The 14,409-nt window shown below is 38.0% G+C and overlaps 1 protein-coding gene across 4 annotated transcripts in view; it reads right to left on the bottom strand.

Moving 5' to 3' along the window:
- Window positions 1–251: 251 nt before the first annotated feature.
- Window positions 252–14,409, bottom strand: part of PANK1 (pantothenate kinase 1) — a 34,324-nt gene continuing 20,166 nt past the window's right edge. For 3 of the 4 annotated variants that reach the window (XM_059821089.1, XM_059821086.1, XM_059821087.1), the window contains exons 3-7: window positions 9,559–9,812; window positions 6,852–7,028; window positions 6,328–6,451; window positions 1,425–1,550; window positions 252–795 (exon numbers count right to left, since the gene is read on the bottom strand). In XM_059821089.1, coding sequence (XP_059677072.1) covers window positions 736–795; window positions 1,425–1,550; window positions 6,328–6,451; window positions 6,852–7,028; window positions 9,559–9,812 — 741 coding nt within the window. In that variant the 3' untranslated portion in view covers window positions 252–735. The remainder of the gene's footprint in view (window positions 796–1,424; window positions 1,551–6,327; window positions 6,452–6,851; window positions 7,029–9,558; window positions 9,813–14,409) is intronic. The other variant, XM_059821088.1, reaches the window with a different exon arrangement.

A 14,409-nucleotide genomic window follows, 5' to 3' on the forward strand; every position in this document is an offset into this window, starting at 1 on the left:
TTAGTCCTGCAAAACCAGTTAGCAGTCTGTTCCTGTTGCAAGTCATGACTACTGAAAAATTGCTCTCAAACCCCCTGCCCCTGCCAAGTTTTCTCACAGTCTTCCCAAGAAACCCATGTAATCACAGAAAGGCCTTACTTTTTTTTTTTTTTTTTTTGGGGGGGGGGGGGGGGGGGGCGGCGCGGCGGGGGCGGCGTGGGCATGTTAAATAAAAAAGTGTCTCATCTAATGAGGAAAGGAAAGGCAAAAAAAAAAAATCAGTGACTAGTTTTCACAGTAAAATGCATCAGCTTTGTAGTTTCATTTGAAACCAAGAACAAATCATGAAACGTCATGAAAATAAGATAAAAAATCTCCTAGAGTGATTACTAAATGAAGTTAAAATTACCACACTAATCAGTAAACCCCAGAAGAAAAGCAGATGCCTCATATCACAGGTCCTACATTAAACAGTATCCACTTTTTAAAATAAATCCATAAAATCTGTGTGTTTGGCCACTTTGCACATTTTTCCCTTAAAAAATACAGTGTACAGAAAAAAAAAATCTTGCTATTCCCAGTATGAATTCTGAAGTATAAGCTCAAAACCCAGAAGTTAAAGATCAGCTAAAAGGATTTTACATTATTTACAAATCCAGCAGGTAAAACTACCATAATGGCTTCATTTCCATCCTTGTAGTGGCTTTCACTCTTATCCAGCAGCATCTCCAGTAGGAATCTCTTCAGACAGCTTCATCACTGATCATCTGTCATTTTAAGCAATTCTAGAAGAGCACCAACAGCTCCAAAATAACCCTTTAAACAAGGCAAAAGCAAAACAAAACAAATGAAAATCCAAAATTAGCATGTAAAGTCTTCAGTTTTGTTAAGGCAATTAAAAGACTTACAAGATCGGCCCTGCTGTGCCAAGTATTTCCTGTATCTTGTGTCCAAGAAGGGGCCTTATACCCGGAGAAATCTTACACAGTTCTCCAAAATTGTCAAAAAAGAAGACATTACAGAACCACTATAATGATGCTGTACTGAGGCAGGGTAGTTTCCATTATGAACACATCCATCTGACAGTCACCTCAAAATTATGCTTACAAAAATTAATTCTCATTAAGGTTTATATATCAGACCACACAAATGAACATTGTTGGTACTAGGGTCAGAAAGCAAAAATAAGAGATGTGCAATGTTTAGCAACAAGTACCACAAGACTAGGGATCAAGCCAGCGAGTTTACAAGGGGTATTTTCAACTTAATTTGTAACTAATTTACATTTAAGCAGAACTTATTTTGTAACTAAATTACATTTAAGCAGAACTTATTTTGTACATTCACTTCAAAGCAATGGCACTGAAATTCTCCCTTTTAACTTCACCAAGAACCACAAGATTTTTGTGCTTAAAAAAATATAAGTTCAACATGTATTTCCTTACCTCATGTTCCAAAAACAGAGCTTTCAGCTGTCCCTTGGACCAATAATCCATAGCATATGCTAGCACCTTCATAGAAATCATATTAATTCTGAGAAAGTTGCCAACAAATACCACCTTGTCGATATTCTGTAAAATTGAAAAGCAGACCAGCAAAAATTACATTCAGCTACATTATCTGCCTCATTCAACCTGTACTTCTGCCTCCACTATAAAGTTAAATGGGAATTTGGGGTTAAATTTAAATTCTCCAGAATGAAAATTTAAAAAAATAATTGCAGTTACTGACCGCTAAGTAGAGACAAAAAAAAGTTTTATTCCAAAGAAAGTGAGAGGCTGATATCACAGAAGATTAATATTTGCTTAAAAATTTGCTTAAAAGCCCAGGACCTTCCCAACATGAACAAGATTATGAGTGGCTTGTTGTATTGGTTTGGGGGTTTTTTTTAATTGTATATGACGTGGCTGCACTGAAGACATCTTTTCCCCCTGCTTGTTAAATGAGGCAACTTTTCAGAGATCACTATGATTATTAAATCCAGATGGAGAACCTCTGAAGGGTATCTGAGAAGGATTAAATTAGAGATGGGAAGAAGCATCTTTCATTATCTATTATCTAGACTGTGGTTCCATTTTCAAGAAGCAAGCAAAAGATGACCAACATGATACTTGACAGGTATTGCATTCCTTTGTTTCAAAGCTCACGTGAACTCAGTTTTCATATAGAAGCTTAAGGTTTTTGAACAATCAGCACCATGCTGTCAGTAAGAAAGTCACACGCTAACCTTACTGGCGTGCACATCACTGCATGTAAGCAACAGTCTGGTGCTTAAACAATACCCGTAACTATCTTACCAAGCCCAGTTTTGCCTGTTATGCACAAAAATGCACTTGCATTTTGCATTTGTGTACCATATGATGTTCACCATACACTAGAACTGGTCTAGAAGATTCAGTAGGAGGCCAAATCCTGGAGATATAAGCTTTTACAGGAGTCTTGAAGGAGCCCTAGAAATGTATCTCCAAGAGTCACCTGCCAAAAATTACCAGCAAAAATCTGCATAGAGGCTGGAATTATCAAGTGGTGCCACTCTACATTCATACAGCTCTGTAAAGCCCAACACCTGGCTCTGCAGCAATTATTTTGCTACAGACAGCAGTTTTGTCATGTCCAGTACTGTGCACGTGACACACCACAGAGATCATCCTCACTTGAATATTCAGTATTGGAGAGTGCTGATACCCACATGCAATAATTCATTTATCCAGTCTCTGATGACTGAGTTACATGCCTTATTGTCCCCAAACCAAACACATCAACATGTTTGTTTAAATAATTCAGTTTTATAGTCATCTAACCCCTTAGACTCTGCAGTCACATCAGCATGAATTCAGACTCGTTCCTAGGAACTTAAACAGCTGAAAATAAGAACGTATCAAATTTCAAAAGGCTGCTATTAAATACGGCCAAGAGCACTTTGCATCCTCTGACAAGGCAGTTTTGTCTCTGAAGTAACTTCTGACAAAGGAGGGGCAAACATGTAACTGGTTAATTTCCTGTAATGCAATACCATCAAATTGATTAGAATCTACATTTCAATTTCATTTTAATGAAATTATTTTTTTGACTGAATATACACATGAAGAAATGTGTGTACCAAAAATTCAGGCAAGTAGTATCTAATACTGAGTATAAAAATTACTGAAAATTTTAAACCTAAAAATACTCGTCATATCTACTAGAATAACGGAGTTTGTATCAACATGCAAATTTCATATCAATTTTATTTTCCAACATTCCTTGACAAGGTTAAAAATTACATTAAAAGACTTAAAGTTTCCTAGATTTTTGAACTGAACTAAAAACAGCTTTAGCATTTTTCAGAAGTTGGAAAACGAAGAAATGCTACTTTCATCTCTTAAGGGAGTCTTGCCAATTTACTTTTAAATTGTTCACTGCTGAAATATTCGAAGCTGAAAGACAGAAATCTTAAACTGATGAAGAGATGGTGATGAAATGCTTACTTAAGCTAACCAAATTACAACATCCTGGAAAAGACATGTACTCTTCCACTCTGTGGGGTCTTGCTAAATTGTTCAACTACCCTGCAGTAGAAAGCTATAGTATAGCTTCAGTATACTGTATATATAGTATATACACGTATTTGCCAATTTAATTGAATATAGGAATCTATATCAAAGATGCAATAAAAAAAATTCTGCACATATTTTTACAAGAAACCTTGTTCAGATGCAACTTACATGTTCTGCTAGGAAGAAAAGCATAAACCAGGGAGATTGGTTTCCTTTATGCAGTTCTGCTGCGCCTAGGACAGACTGTTTCAAATGATGTGTAGCCAAATGGTTCCAGACTATGGAATTTTTCTACCCCACTGCCAAGTTTGTGCAAGCAAACTTTGCTTTGAAGTTCTGCAGACAGAATATTTCATTTATTCCCCAGCCTCATTTTTTCCTGCACATATGCAAGTCATTTTCAACACAATATTAAAGCTGCAATCATGGGGGGGATGAAAAGAAAAGAAAAGAAAAAACCCCCAAACTTATCAAAACTCATGCTTCAGGGCATAAATTATTTTTGTCAAAGAACCTAAAGTGAGCTTCACCATAACCCTAATCTAATACACAAACACCACAAAAGAATATAGCATATTCAACTTTTTTTAAGCTCTTATTTGGGCATTTCATTCATCAAGCTTAGTGAGAGTCAGAGCTGTATCTCCCAAAGGCAATTTAGGTGTCTCGATTATTTAGCAGAACGACAGCATTACTTTTCTTCCCCTGAGAGCAAGCTATCCGGAGATTAGCTGACTTGCAATGATAGATCATGTCTGCAATCTTTTTTAATAACATGCAAAGCTACTAGAAGATTTTTTTCCTCTAAAGCTACAGAATAAATTTAGTTCTGTTGGAGAAATTCTACTTTGACATTGTCTGTGAAATGAAGAATATACATCAATCCACATTCCTCCACAGAATTCTATGGATCATGTCCAGTTTTTGAGTAAGCCTGCCCACAAAACAAAGATGTTAGGAACTTTTTCACAATGACTCAGAAGCATTAGTTTCATTAGTAGCCTATTTCCTCCTCTGAACGCACCGCATGTTGTTCCCTGCTGCAACTCTCCATGCTTTGATAGCCCTGTACAATGCTGCTTGAACTCCATGCCACAAGGCAACACTGTAAAGAAGCTGAAAGCAAAGAGAACACTGAAAGAGAATCACTCTGACTGAAAAAGAGTCAAACTGCCAAAAAGAATGTCTGTAATAACCTCCCTTCATCATAAAAAGTGGCTATCAGTAGCATCTGATAGGGGCATACACTGAGACTTGTGCTGCTCAACATATTTTAAAGGTGCTCTAGAAAGGGATATTAGCAACAAACATAACACTTATTGGCATGCAAAGTTACTCAGGAGAGTCAGAATAAAAAATGAACAGCATAGCTATGCTGAAGAGACTTACACCCAGTGACTGAGGAATAAAATGGCAGATGAAGTTTAAATTAAAAAAGTGAAATGACACAAATGGAAGGAGGAAGAGACAGAGAAGACTTCAGTATTCAGACACAATGATAGGCTCCAAATTAGCCACCACCACTCAAGACAGACTGTGGAGGGACTGTGGATGATTTCTGAAAAATGAGCTCCACAGTCACAAAAATAAAATATTAAGAACTGTTAGTAAAGGAACTCAGAACATGAAATTTATCAATATGCCATCACAAATTCATTGTACAACCACACTCTCTATACTGCATTAAGATCTGATCATTTGATCTCAAAATTAGAACCCTAAAAAGATTAAAAAGACAAAATGAAACAGTGGAAAAGAAACACAAAGTGTCTTCTGTAGGAGAGGAGAGTAAACGTTAGGACTTTGTCTTGGAAAGACCAAGAGGGAGATGTGGTAAAGGTTTATTAAAAAAATAAAAAAAATCAAAACACAAAACCAAAACCCACCAAAAGCACTAGTGGTGATTTGCTTGCTACTTCTCATAAAGCAAATAGCTAGATAGGACCCAATAAAGTAATCAGATGGCAGTTTGGCGAGTTTTTTGAGCTTGTTGAGGTTTGTGTGCGTGCATGTGTGAGAGTGAGTGTGTTGCTGATTAAAAAAATAAAAAAGGAGCACTTTCTTCTAACCGCAGAATGCTGTGGAGCTAAAAACATCCATGCGTTAAAAAATAAATTCATTGAGAGCAGACAAGAGAGATTAGTTACCACATAATAGTAAAGGATGCAATTTGTAGCTCAAAACAAGCGTCTAAATGTTTGGGGTTTTGGGTTTTTTTTAAACTGCTAGAAGCTGCAAAGGTGTATGAATGGAACAATTCATCCATAGTTATCATGCCTAAAGAAAAGACTGTAACAAGCATCTGACAGGAGTTTGAGGCAGGATAACAAACTGTATTTTTCTTCTCTTTGACCCAGTACAATGGATCTTATATCTATCAAAACATTTAACACAATACACAGTTCAAACCCATCATGCTACGGAAACAAGCCAATCAAAATGCTATTTAAAACATCTGTCATGGTATAATAAGATCTGTTAATAACTACAAGGTAATTGAGAGTATTAATCTGGATTACAAAGGATTGCAGTTTAAGAGCAACTGAACAGCTCTAGGCATCAATGGTTCAAGATCTTTACAGTCAACTTTTCTCCCCCCTCTTCCTTACCTTTGAAACTCAAAGTACCTTACACTTTGCATCAAAGCATATGCATAACAAATCACAAGAGTTAGGGCACAACATTAAATACATGCATATTTACCAAGGCCAGTTACACACCTACTATATCAGCAATTTGCATTTTTGTATTCTGATAATCTTACTATGTTGTTTCTAAAGGTTTTAAGCTTATAGTAAATATGCTATCTTACCTCATTCAATGCACACATGCGAGCAATAGAACCTATGTTGTTGGTGATGGTGACCAAAGTAGCTCTGGCCAAGTCCTCTTTACTGATGGAATCTCTCTTTTCTTTACTCATCATATGGCCAAAGCTGTGAGGAAGATTATTCCTTTTAATACAAGTTATTTAGGAGTGCTAAAAGCCTTTAGAAATTTCATCATTTAATAAACTTTGCTTGGATTTGATATCCATCAATTTGAGACAGATTTGAACATGTGAAAAGGGGTCTCACTGGAAAGGCGGAACAATGAGCAAAGACACTTCTAAAATAACTGTAATTTAAGTGAAAGCAAACTACATCAAGCATTGCTTATACCTGTTTAAAAAAAAAAAGAGTAAGTAGGTGAGAGATCTATGGACAAACCACATGATACATTCAGAGTGACATTTCCACAAGGACATAGTGCATAGTCCAGGGATTACGCACTCAGTTCAGCATGCACAGTAAGTTTCCCAAGGAACTCCTTAAAAACAGCTCAATTAACACGTACCTTGAGGCTACAGCAGACCCTTGAAGGCCAAAGCGCTCATAGTCTCCTCCGTAAATATCTTTCACCAGCTTATCCACATTGGTGCTGTCTCCTTTTGCGGCCATTTCTAGAGCTTCTTCAAACGTCTCACAGCCAGTCAGCAGACAGCATAGGCCCAGGAACGTTCCTCCTCCAAGACTACAAAAGCACAGTTTCTTCAGACCAGCAGCTTGAACCAGCTTTTACCACAGCTCTTCAGACTCCCGTTTTCAACATGGTCTACACAGCTACCAACTATATCTTGCAATTCCTCCCTCAGAGGAGCAAATACAGACACCCTAAATTGAGTTTCTATTTAACACAAATGTCATCCAGCGTGGTTTTAACTGAACCACTCTTAAGTGCTTAATATTTAAATAGGAAAAATGATGCTAAATAAAGGGTCAGCTGAGAATAAGGTCTAATCCAACACCGCAGATATCAGTTTGCTATTTGTAGCACTCTACCTAGTTTTCCTTGTGCGAGGATAATTAACCAGCAGATCACTTAAGTCAGTGATGAAAGAATAAACATCGATCAAAGCTAAATATCTATGGAGGGGCAGGCAGCCAAGACAGATCTTGTCCCCCTAGCCAGTGGCAGAAGCAGTCTGGTTGGTTCCTGTTCAGAGCAAGGCTAGCATCAGCCCTGAATGTCTCAGCCCTCCAAAGAACTCCAAGCAAGGAGCAGCAACTTTAATATCTTGCATGGGCTCAAGTTCAATATTTACTGACTACACACATTTAGCAGGGAGTATTTGACTGTGCATAACAGGTTGCTAACTCATTTCATTAAAATTCTACTTTGGACTCTTCAGTCTTAACAGACATGAACTTCAACTTACTAACCTCTACATCCTTCCTCATTCTTTCTTAACCCTTGAGAAAGTTAGCTTATTTGCACTGATTGCAGTCACACCAATCGGAGCCACTGTAAACAAGAGGATCAGTGAGACACCACACTTGCACTTCACAAAAAAGCACAGGAGGTCAGATAGGAACACCATTCAGTCAGTGCTCTGGGATCATTAGGCAAGTTCTTCAGAACATATCTAGTAGCACTATAATATATCCAGTATCTGAACAGTAGGAAGCTCTGCAAACCATCCACAAGACAGTATTGATATCATCATCTATAACAAGTCAGCAACCCACTGAAGTCATGGTTTTTTCCTTTCATAGTGGAAAGGATCAGAAACACATCTACAGGTATCAAAAGGGCTATGCTTGAAAAACAACCAGAATTTCAAGAAAACCAATACCTCTTCCATTCAACTTGCATTCATCTATATTGTGTACAGAAAAATGGCTCATGGCTACCATTGTGGCAAAGATATGCCCTAAATAAGGCAAGAGAAGACACATACACAGTCATATGCAGTATACAGGAGAAACTTTATTAATAATGTAACATGCACTGAAGAACAGAATACAGCTTTGGAAGGGACTATAGCAAATCCAAAAAACTTCTTTGGTTGTTGTTTTGGAAGGGGATTTTTTTTAGGTTTCCATTTTGGTGGTTTGTTTGTAAGATTACAAGGTTAACTAAAAATTAAGTATATCAAGATTGGATATTAGGAAAAACTTCTTCACTGAGAGGGTTGTCAGACATTGGAACGGGCTGCCCAGGGAGGTGGCAGAGTCACTCACCATCCCTGGAGGGATTTAAAAGACGTGTGGATGAAGCACTTAGGGACATGGCTTAGTGGTGGACTTGGCAGTGTTAGGTTAATGGTTGGACTTGATGATCTTAAAGGTCTTTTCCAACCTGAACAGTTCTATGATTCTATGTATGAGGAAAAAGTGGGATAGATTTATTGGCATTTTTACTACTAGTCTGGATGGATAAATTTGTACCTAAAGAGGTTTCCTGTAAGTAAGCACTGTTGCCACATCTACAGGGTAAATTTAAACACACCTCAGGCTGTTTTTTGGCCTTGCGAACAAAATTCTGCATCCACCCTACTGAACTGCTGAATTCCTCAACAGCGCAGTCACATCTAAATCTCTTACTGAACATAGGCCAGAGACCACTTCAACTCAGCTGTACCCTACAAATAATTTCAGAAAGCACAAGCTGACCCAGGCTGAAATCACGCTGAGAACAAAGTAAGAATACAGACAATCAGACTGTAGTCTTTACACATTGTCATTCCTTAATTTACCAGCATGGACCAAAGACCAGTACAATCAGTAAGGAAACAAGAGATCTAGTGAGATTCCTCTGCCAAAATCCAGTAGTACAGGTAATTCAACAAAGCTTTGATGTATCCTGGATACATCCTAACTACTAAGCAAGAGGTTTTACTAAGCAAGAGGTTTTTGTTTAGCCCAAACACTTTTATTTCAGTGCTCTGGCTGCTTTGAGGGATCAAAGCAGAGGAGAGAGGATTCATTTACTGGGACAGCTTTATTTTGGTAATTCACAGCAAAAGATAGGAAGTAGACTAGGAACAGACCAAGAACAGACTAAGGCAGCTCTAAAGCTGAATGGATCAATGATTTCCCTGATGTAGACCCCCTCTCTGAAGGAATCCTAGGATATTTCTAGCCTTGCTACTGACGGGCTTTTAAATGGGAAGACAAGCACAACTTGGGGCTGCACCTACTAGTCACACTGTCTGGTTCTACCTGTTCAATTACTAAGGAGAAAAGAAAATTGAATTAAAAGAACATAGAATTAAATTTACCTGGATCCTGTGACTCTCTTATAGTTGTCCTTAGAATACACAGCTAGGATGCTGACCCCTGAGCCTATGTTAACCAGCAGCATAGGATATGGATTATCAAGGCAGTAAGGCTTTTTCTGGCACTGTTCAGGATCTGTAGGATTTTCAAAATAGTAACACTCTGGTTGGCCATTGAAACCAACAGAATCAACATAAAGGAGGCCCTGGATCAAACAGTCCAATTCATCCAGTTTATGGAGTTGTAGATCAGCAATCTGGAAAAGAACAACAAGAAATTAATAAACATACATTTCCTAGTATAATACAACACTGAGAAGGACAAAGACTCCGCTGAAGCACTTGATCACTTTAATAGTAACACATTATGCTATTTAAACAGTAAAAAGATCTGTCTAAGCATGAAGTCGGAAATAAAAGTTCGTTATCTGCCTGACAACAGGTACCTCCCAAAACAATGATGTGCTGGCAGTAATGTCACTTAGTTCCTTTGCCTTTGAGATACTCCCTGCTCTGCAAGCAGGAAACATTCCCCCCCCTCAGTATTCTGAAGCAATAAATTTCTTTCCCCTAATCCCTATTCCAAGAGGAGCTGCATTCTGCAGCTTTTGGACAGTATCTGACACATGCCTGCACAGCAGCATTCCTCAGGATACAAAGTGCTTTAATTCATCATCTAACTACGCTTCCCAGCAATTTAATGAAATATTCAACAGAAGCATTAAGATCAAGAAACTTTAGTTAAAGAACAAGATAGTTAAAGCCTTACAAAGTGCACATGCTTATGTTAATATGCATTAAATATGCAGTGGATTATGCTTAAAAGATTTACTTTTTTTTAGCATATGTCACCAGTAATCTGAGAGTGTATTTCTTTAAATTATGATGAGCACTTTAAAATGCCTTGTAAAAATTGGGTATTCCCAATGTTTGGTGAATAACAATATAAAAACACCCTAACAAAAATACTGTCAGGCCCACACCCCCAGAAAAACATTCATAAAAATATAACTGTAACAGAAGGCAGAAAAAGAATTACAAGAGCTTAAAAAGGATGTTCCCTCTGAGATCTCACAGGTCACCCATGACTGTATTTAAACAGACACGTCTACTTGCCATAGCATTCTGTTTACTAGAATTAGAAATCACGTCCCTTTCTTGAAATAGAATACAGTGACAATCTGTAGAAAGTCTCCTTTCCAGATAACATTGAGCTTAGACTTGTGTTAGGGGAGAGGGAGAAAAAATAGTAAAGTTGCTTGTCAAAACCCTGAGGTCATTTGCATCCTCACACCTGCAAAGTGAGTCTTACCTAACTCCACTTTCTAGCAGAAAAAGCAACAGGGTATTAGGAACAAAAGGGAGTGATACAGCATAGAGCTGGTTCTCAAACATTTGTATATTACAGAATGTTTTTATAACAGCTAATGGAGAAGATTTATGAGGCTATCCACCTCCTATTTTTAATCCTAGAAGCTATATTAAGTCACTATAAAGAGGAAAGATATGTCTGTGGAATGGGCATGGCCAGTAGGTTACATTCTCTTGGGCTATTTAAATCTCTCCTCGTATGTTTTTTCTCTACTTGTACATGGCTCTGACTTGCCTTAACCGAAAGCCATTCTACTCTTTGGGTCTGCCCTTTTGTTATATTTCCTGGTCCTCAATTCCCAGAACCATAGGAAAGAAGTAAGACCAAAAAAACCAAACCAGCAGTCTCAAAGACCTCAATATAGATCCAGTTATTCATAGGACAATAGAGTCAGGTAGAGATCATTTACTTCTCGCTTCAGTATTTCCTCCTGTAACTTTTGCAATCCCATAATATTTTTTTCTTGGCTACCACATGGCTACACAAAATGCAATTACAGAAATGCAGCATAAAAGACTTGAACCATTTAGCCAGCAAATAAAAAGAATAAACATATATCAGGAGAAAAGGTTTTTAAAGAAATGTTACAAAAATCTTAAGGCTACTTTGCAAGTATCTTGGATTTCAGCGATTTCTTGCTATTAGACTGAGAGGAAAAGCTCCAGTCAAGACATGCCACAATACGAGGCATTAACATAATAAATGCTTCATGCACTCTTTCTCACAGTGGACATTGTATGGAGTCCACTAAGTCATCACTCATTAGAGGATTTATTTATTTTGTTAAAACCCAAATAATGTTGCACATAGCTAGTCAAAATAAGGAAAGATTCTATACTAACCATGATCTTTCTCTAGGTTATGTGTTGTACAGTCTCAATTTCCTCATCTTACTGTACAAGCTAGATAGAGCATGACCAAACACGATCTAACACAGGTGCAGCAGGCACAAACATGCTGTGAACCAGAAGCCTGCTATGCAAAGGCAAGTCATTAGCAGATTTATGGCCCCTACTGTCAAAATCTCTATTCCCCCATAAGCCAAATACCCAGCCACAAGCTGCTTTTGTCTCATCCTTGTTACACTTTTACAAATAGCTAAACATCAGTGACAGACCTTACAAGACACAAGCAAGCAATACAAATCTAAGAGTAAACCACTCCTGATATCAGTGCAAAAACACAGACAAAATCCTTGTTTCTACGAACTCTCCAGTCAGGCCACCAATTTTGTAAGGACAGGACAAAAGAAACTAATCAAAGGTTCTTTTTCAAGCACTAAGCATAGAAGTTGTATTAGGTCCAGCCCTCCACATGTAATAGACATATTAGAATTTGCTCTGCTTTTTACGGCTCTGCGCTATTTTTAACAGCTGATAGACTGTAAGCAGAAAAGCCCTATTACTGCTTTCTTTCATGTATGATATTCATAGCAGACTGAAAAACTACTTTTCTGTGTTGTTACGGCAGTCTGGTTTTCATTTTTGGAAGGAGCAAGACTGGCATCAGTATTCCACATCAATCCGCCTTCATTCAGAGAACCGTGAGCTCTGCAGCCACCAGACCTCTGAGGCTCCAAACAGCCCAGTGAGCCACCACTGTTCTTTTTTCTAAACACAAACTAGGGCACAGTTGCAAAAAAATGTAGTAAGCCAGTCTTGTACAAGAAGCCATGATAGAGCCAGAGTCACAATTCCCAGTGCCTTTCCCTGCATATAGAACTGTCTTTTCTCTATTCATTTCTTTGCTCACAATGACTCAAGCAGCAAAACTGCATCACAAAATAGATATGCCTATAAAAATCGTAACTGATGTATGAGTAGGCAAACTTTTTTTTTGGTACCATCACCTGACCTACCACACCATACCTGTACTCATCTTTCAGGTGTTCAAACCACTTCTCCTTGCAGGAACCGATGTTTACGTGCAAAAAATGCAAAACAAAACCAGGAGCTGTGTGTAGAAGCACATTTTAATTGGATGTTTTTCCTACAACTTTTTACAAAATACATTTGCAGATATTTTCCAGCCCTTTACGATCCCTAATGTGAGGGCAGACAGCATAATGGTCAACTTATCCTGCTCTGCGCTCCTGTAACTATATTCAGCACAGTGCCTCTCTAGAAAAGTTCTATGTCAGAAAGTTGTGCTATGAGAGGAAGAACTGCAGAACAAAGTAGCATACAGGACCCTAGAGGGAAAATTTATTACGGTTACAGGGAAACCATATGTACATTTTTTTAAAAGAACAATTTTTCTGCTTTATAGCCAGACTGTAGATATCCCTCTTTATTTTAGACTATTTTTTACATACGAGGGGAGGGAACAAAACAGTTTGGACCTCAAGGAACTCTTCAGGACCATCAAAAGGAGGGACTCAGGACTCTTAACCACGTTTACAAGCAGGTGCAACACCGCAAGGAAGTACTGAACACTTCCTCATGACAGTTCACACCTTAGCAACAAACTCCTGAAACCCATCTGATTTCAAGGATACACAAAAAGTCTGTTGTTACTGTGTATAGATGCTGTTCTAAGGAGAATGAAAGCCCATCTCTTGTACACTTGCAAGAAGTGCTGGAAAATGGTACTGCCTGTTCAAGTTTAGGAGGTTTTTCTGGTTGCGTTTTTTTTTAAAGTAATATGCATATGTCAAACAATTTTTAGCTGTATTCAAGTACCAGACAGAATAAAAGGAAAAAAACCAGGGTACCAACTTGCTGCTGCTTTGAAGTATGGAAGCACAGAAGTCAAAGACTTGGGTCATGTTTATTTCTTTATGGGTGAGTAAATATTTCCACCTCAGCAACGAAAAACATGAAAAAAACCCAGTCCTCCAGAAGTGAGCTGAGGGCAGCCATGACATACAGAGTGGGGTTGAAGCCTAATGGATCAATGTTGGTGTGCAGACATCTTTTCAATGAAGCTCCAGCTCATGAAAGATTTCACCAAGTTTGAATTTTCACATTGTTACTGAGTTCTGGTGAGCACAGGAATGTCCAAACCTAGATGCCATTTGCGTTCATCCGTCTCTTGGACTTTCAATCAGAAATATAATTTTTTTTTCTGTAAGAAACTGTTAGGAACATAATGTCTTGCAAGTTTTTAATTATCAATTACAACAGCCTCATTTACTATATCTCTCTGGCTTTCATATGCCTTCTGGGCATTGCTCCAGTTTGTATTTCTTATAATAGCTTATGGTCTAGCTTTTCATTCCATCTCCCTCCCATTACATCTTCTTCACTTTCATAAAGACACACTTTGCTTCCTTTATATTTTGATTGTCTGCACCTCAACCTCACTTCTTTTTGAGCTCAGTTGAGGTACTCCCCCCAGCTCGTTCCACACCCCAAGGCTGGGAAATATTCACTCACATTCAAACAAGACAAAGTCTAATGCAAATAAGGATAAGCCCAACATTCACTGAGGCAGAAGAGAAGACAGACTCTGCACCAACTTTGGGAAAAAAAAGCACTAGT

This window comes from Gavia stellata, chromosome 9 (genome assembly GCF_030936135.1).
Source record: "Gavia stellata isolate bGavSte3 chromosome 9, bGavSte3.hap2, whole genome shotgun sequence".
NCBI classification, from domain to species: Eukaryota; Metazoa; Chordata; class Aves; order Gaviiformes; family Gaviidae; genus Gavia; species Gavia stellata.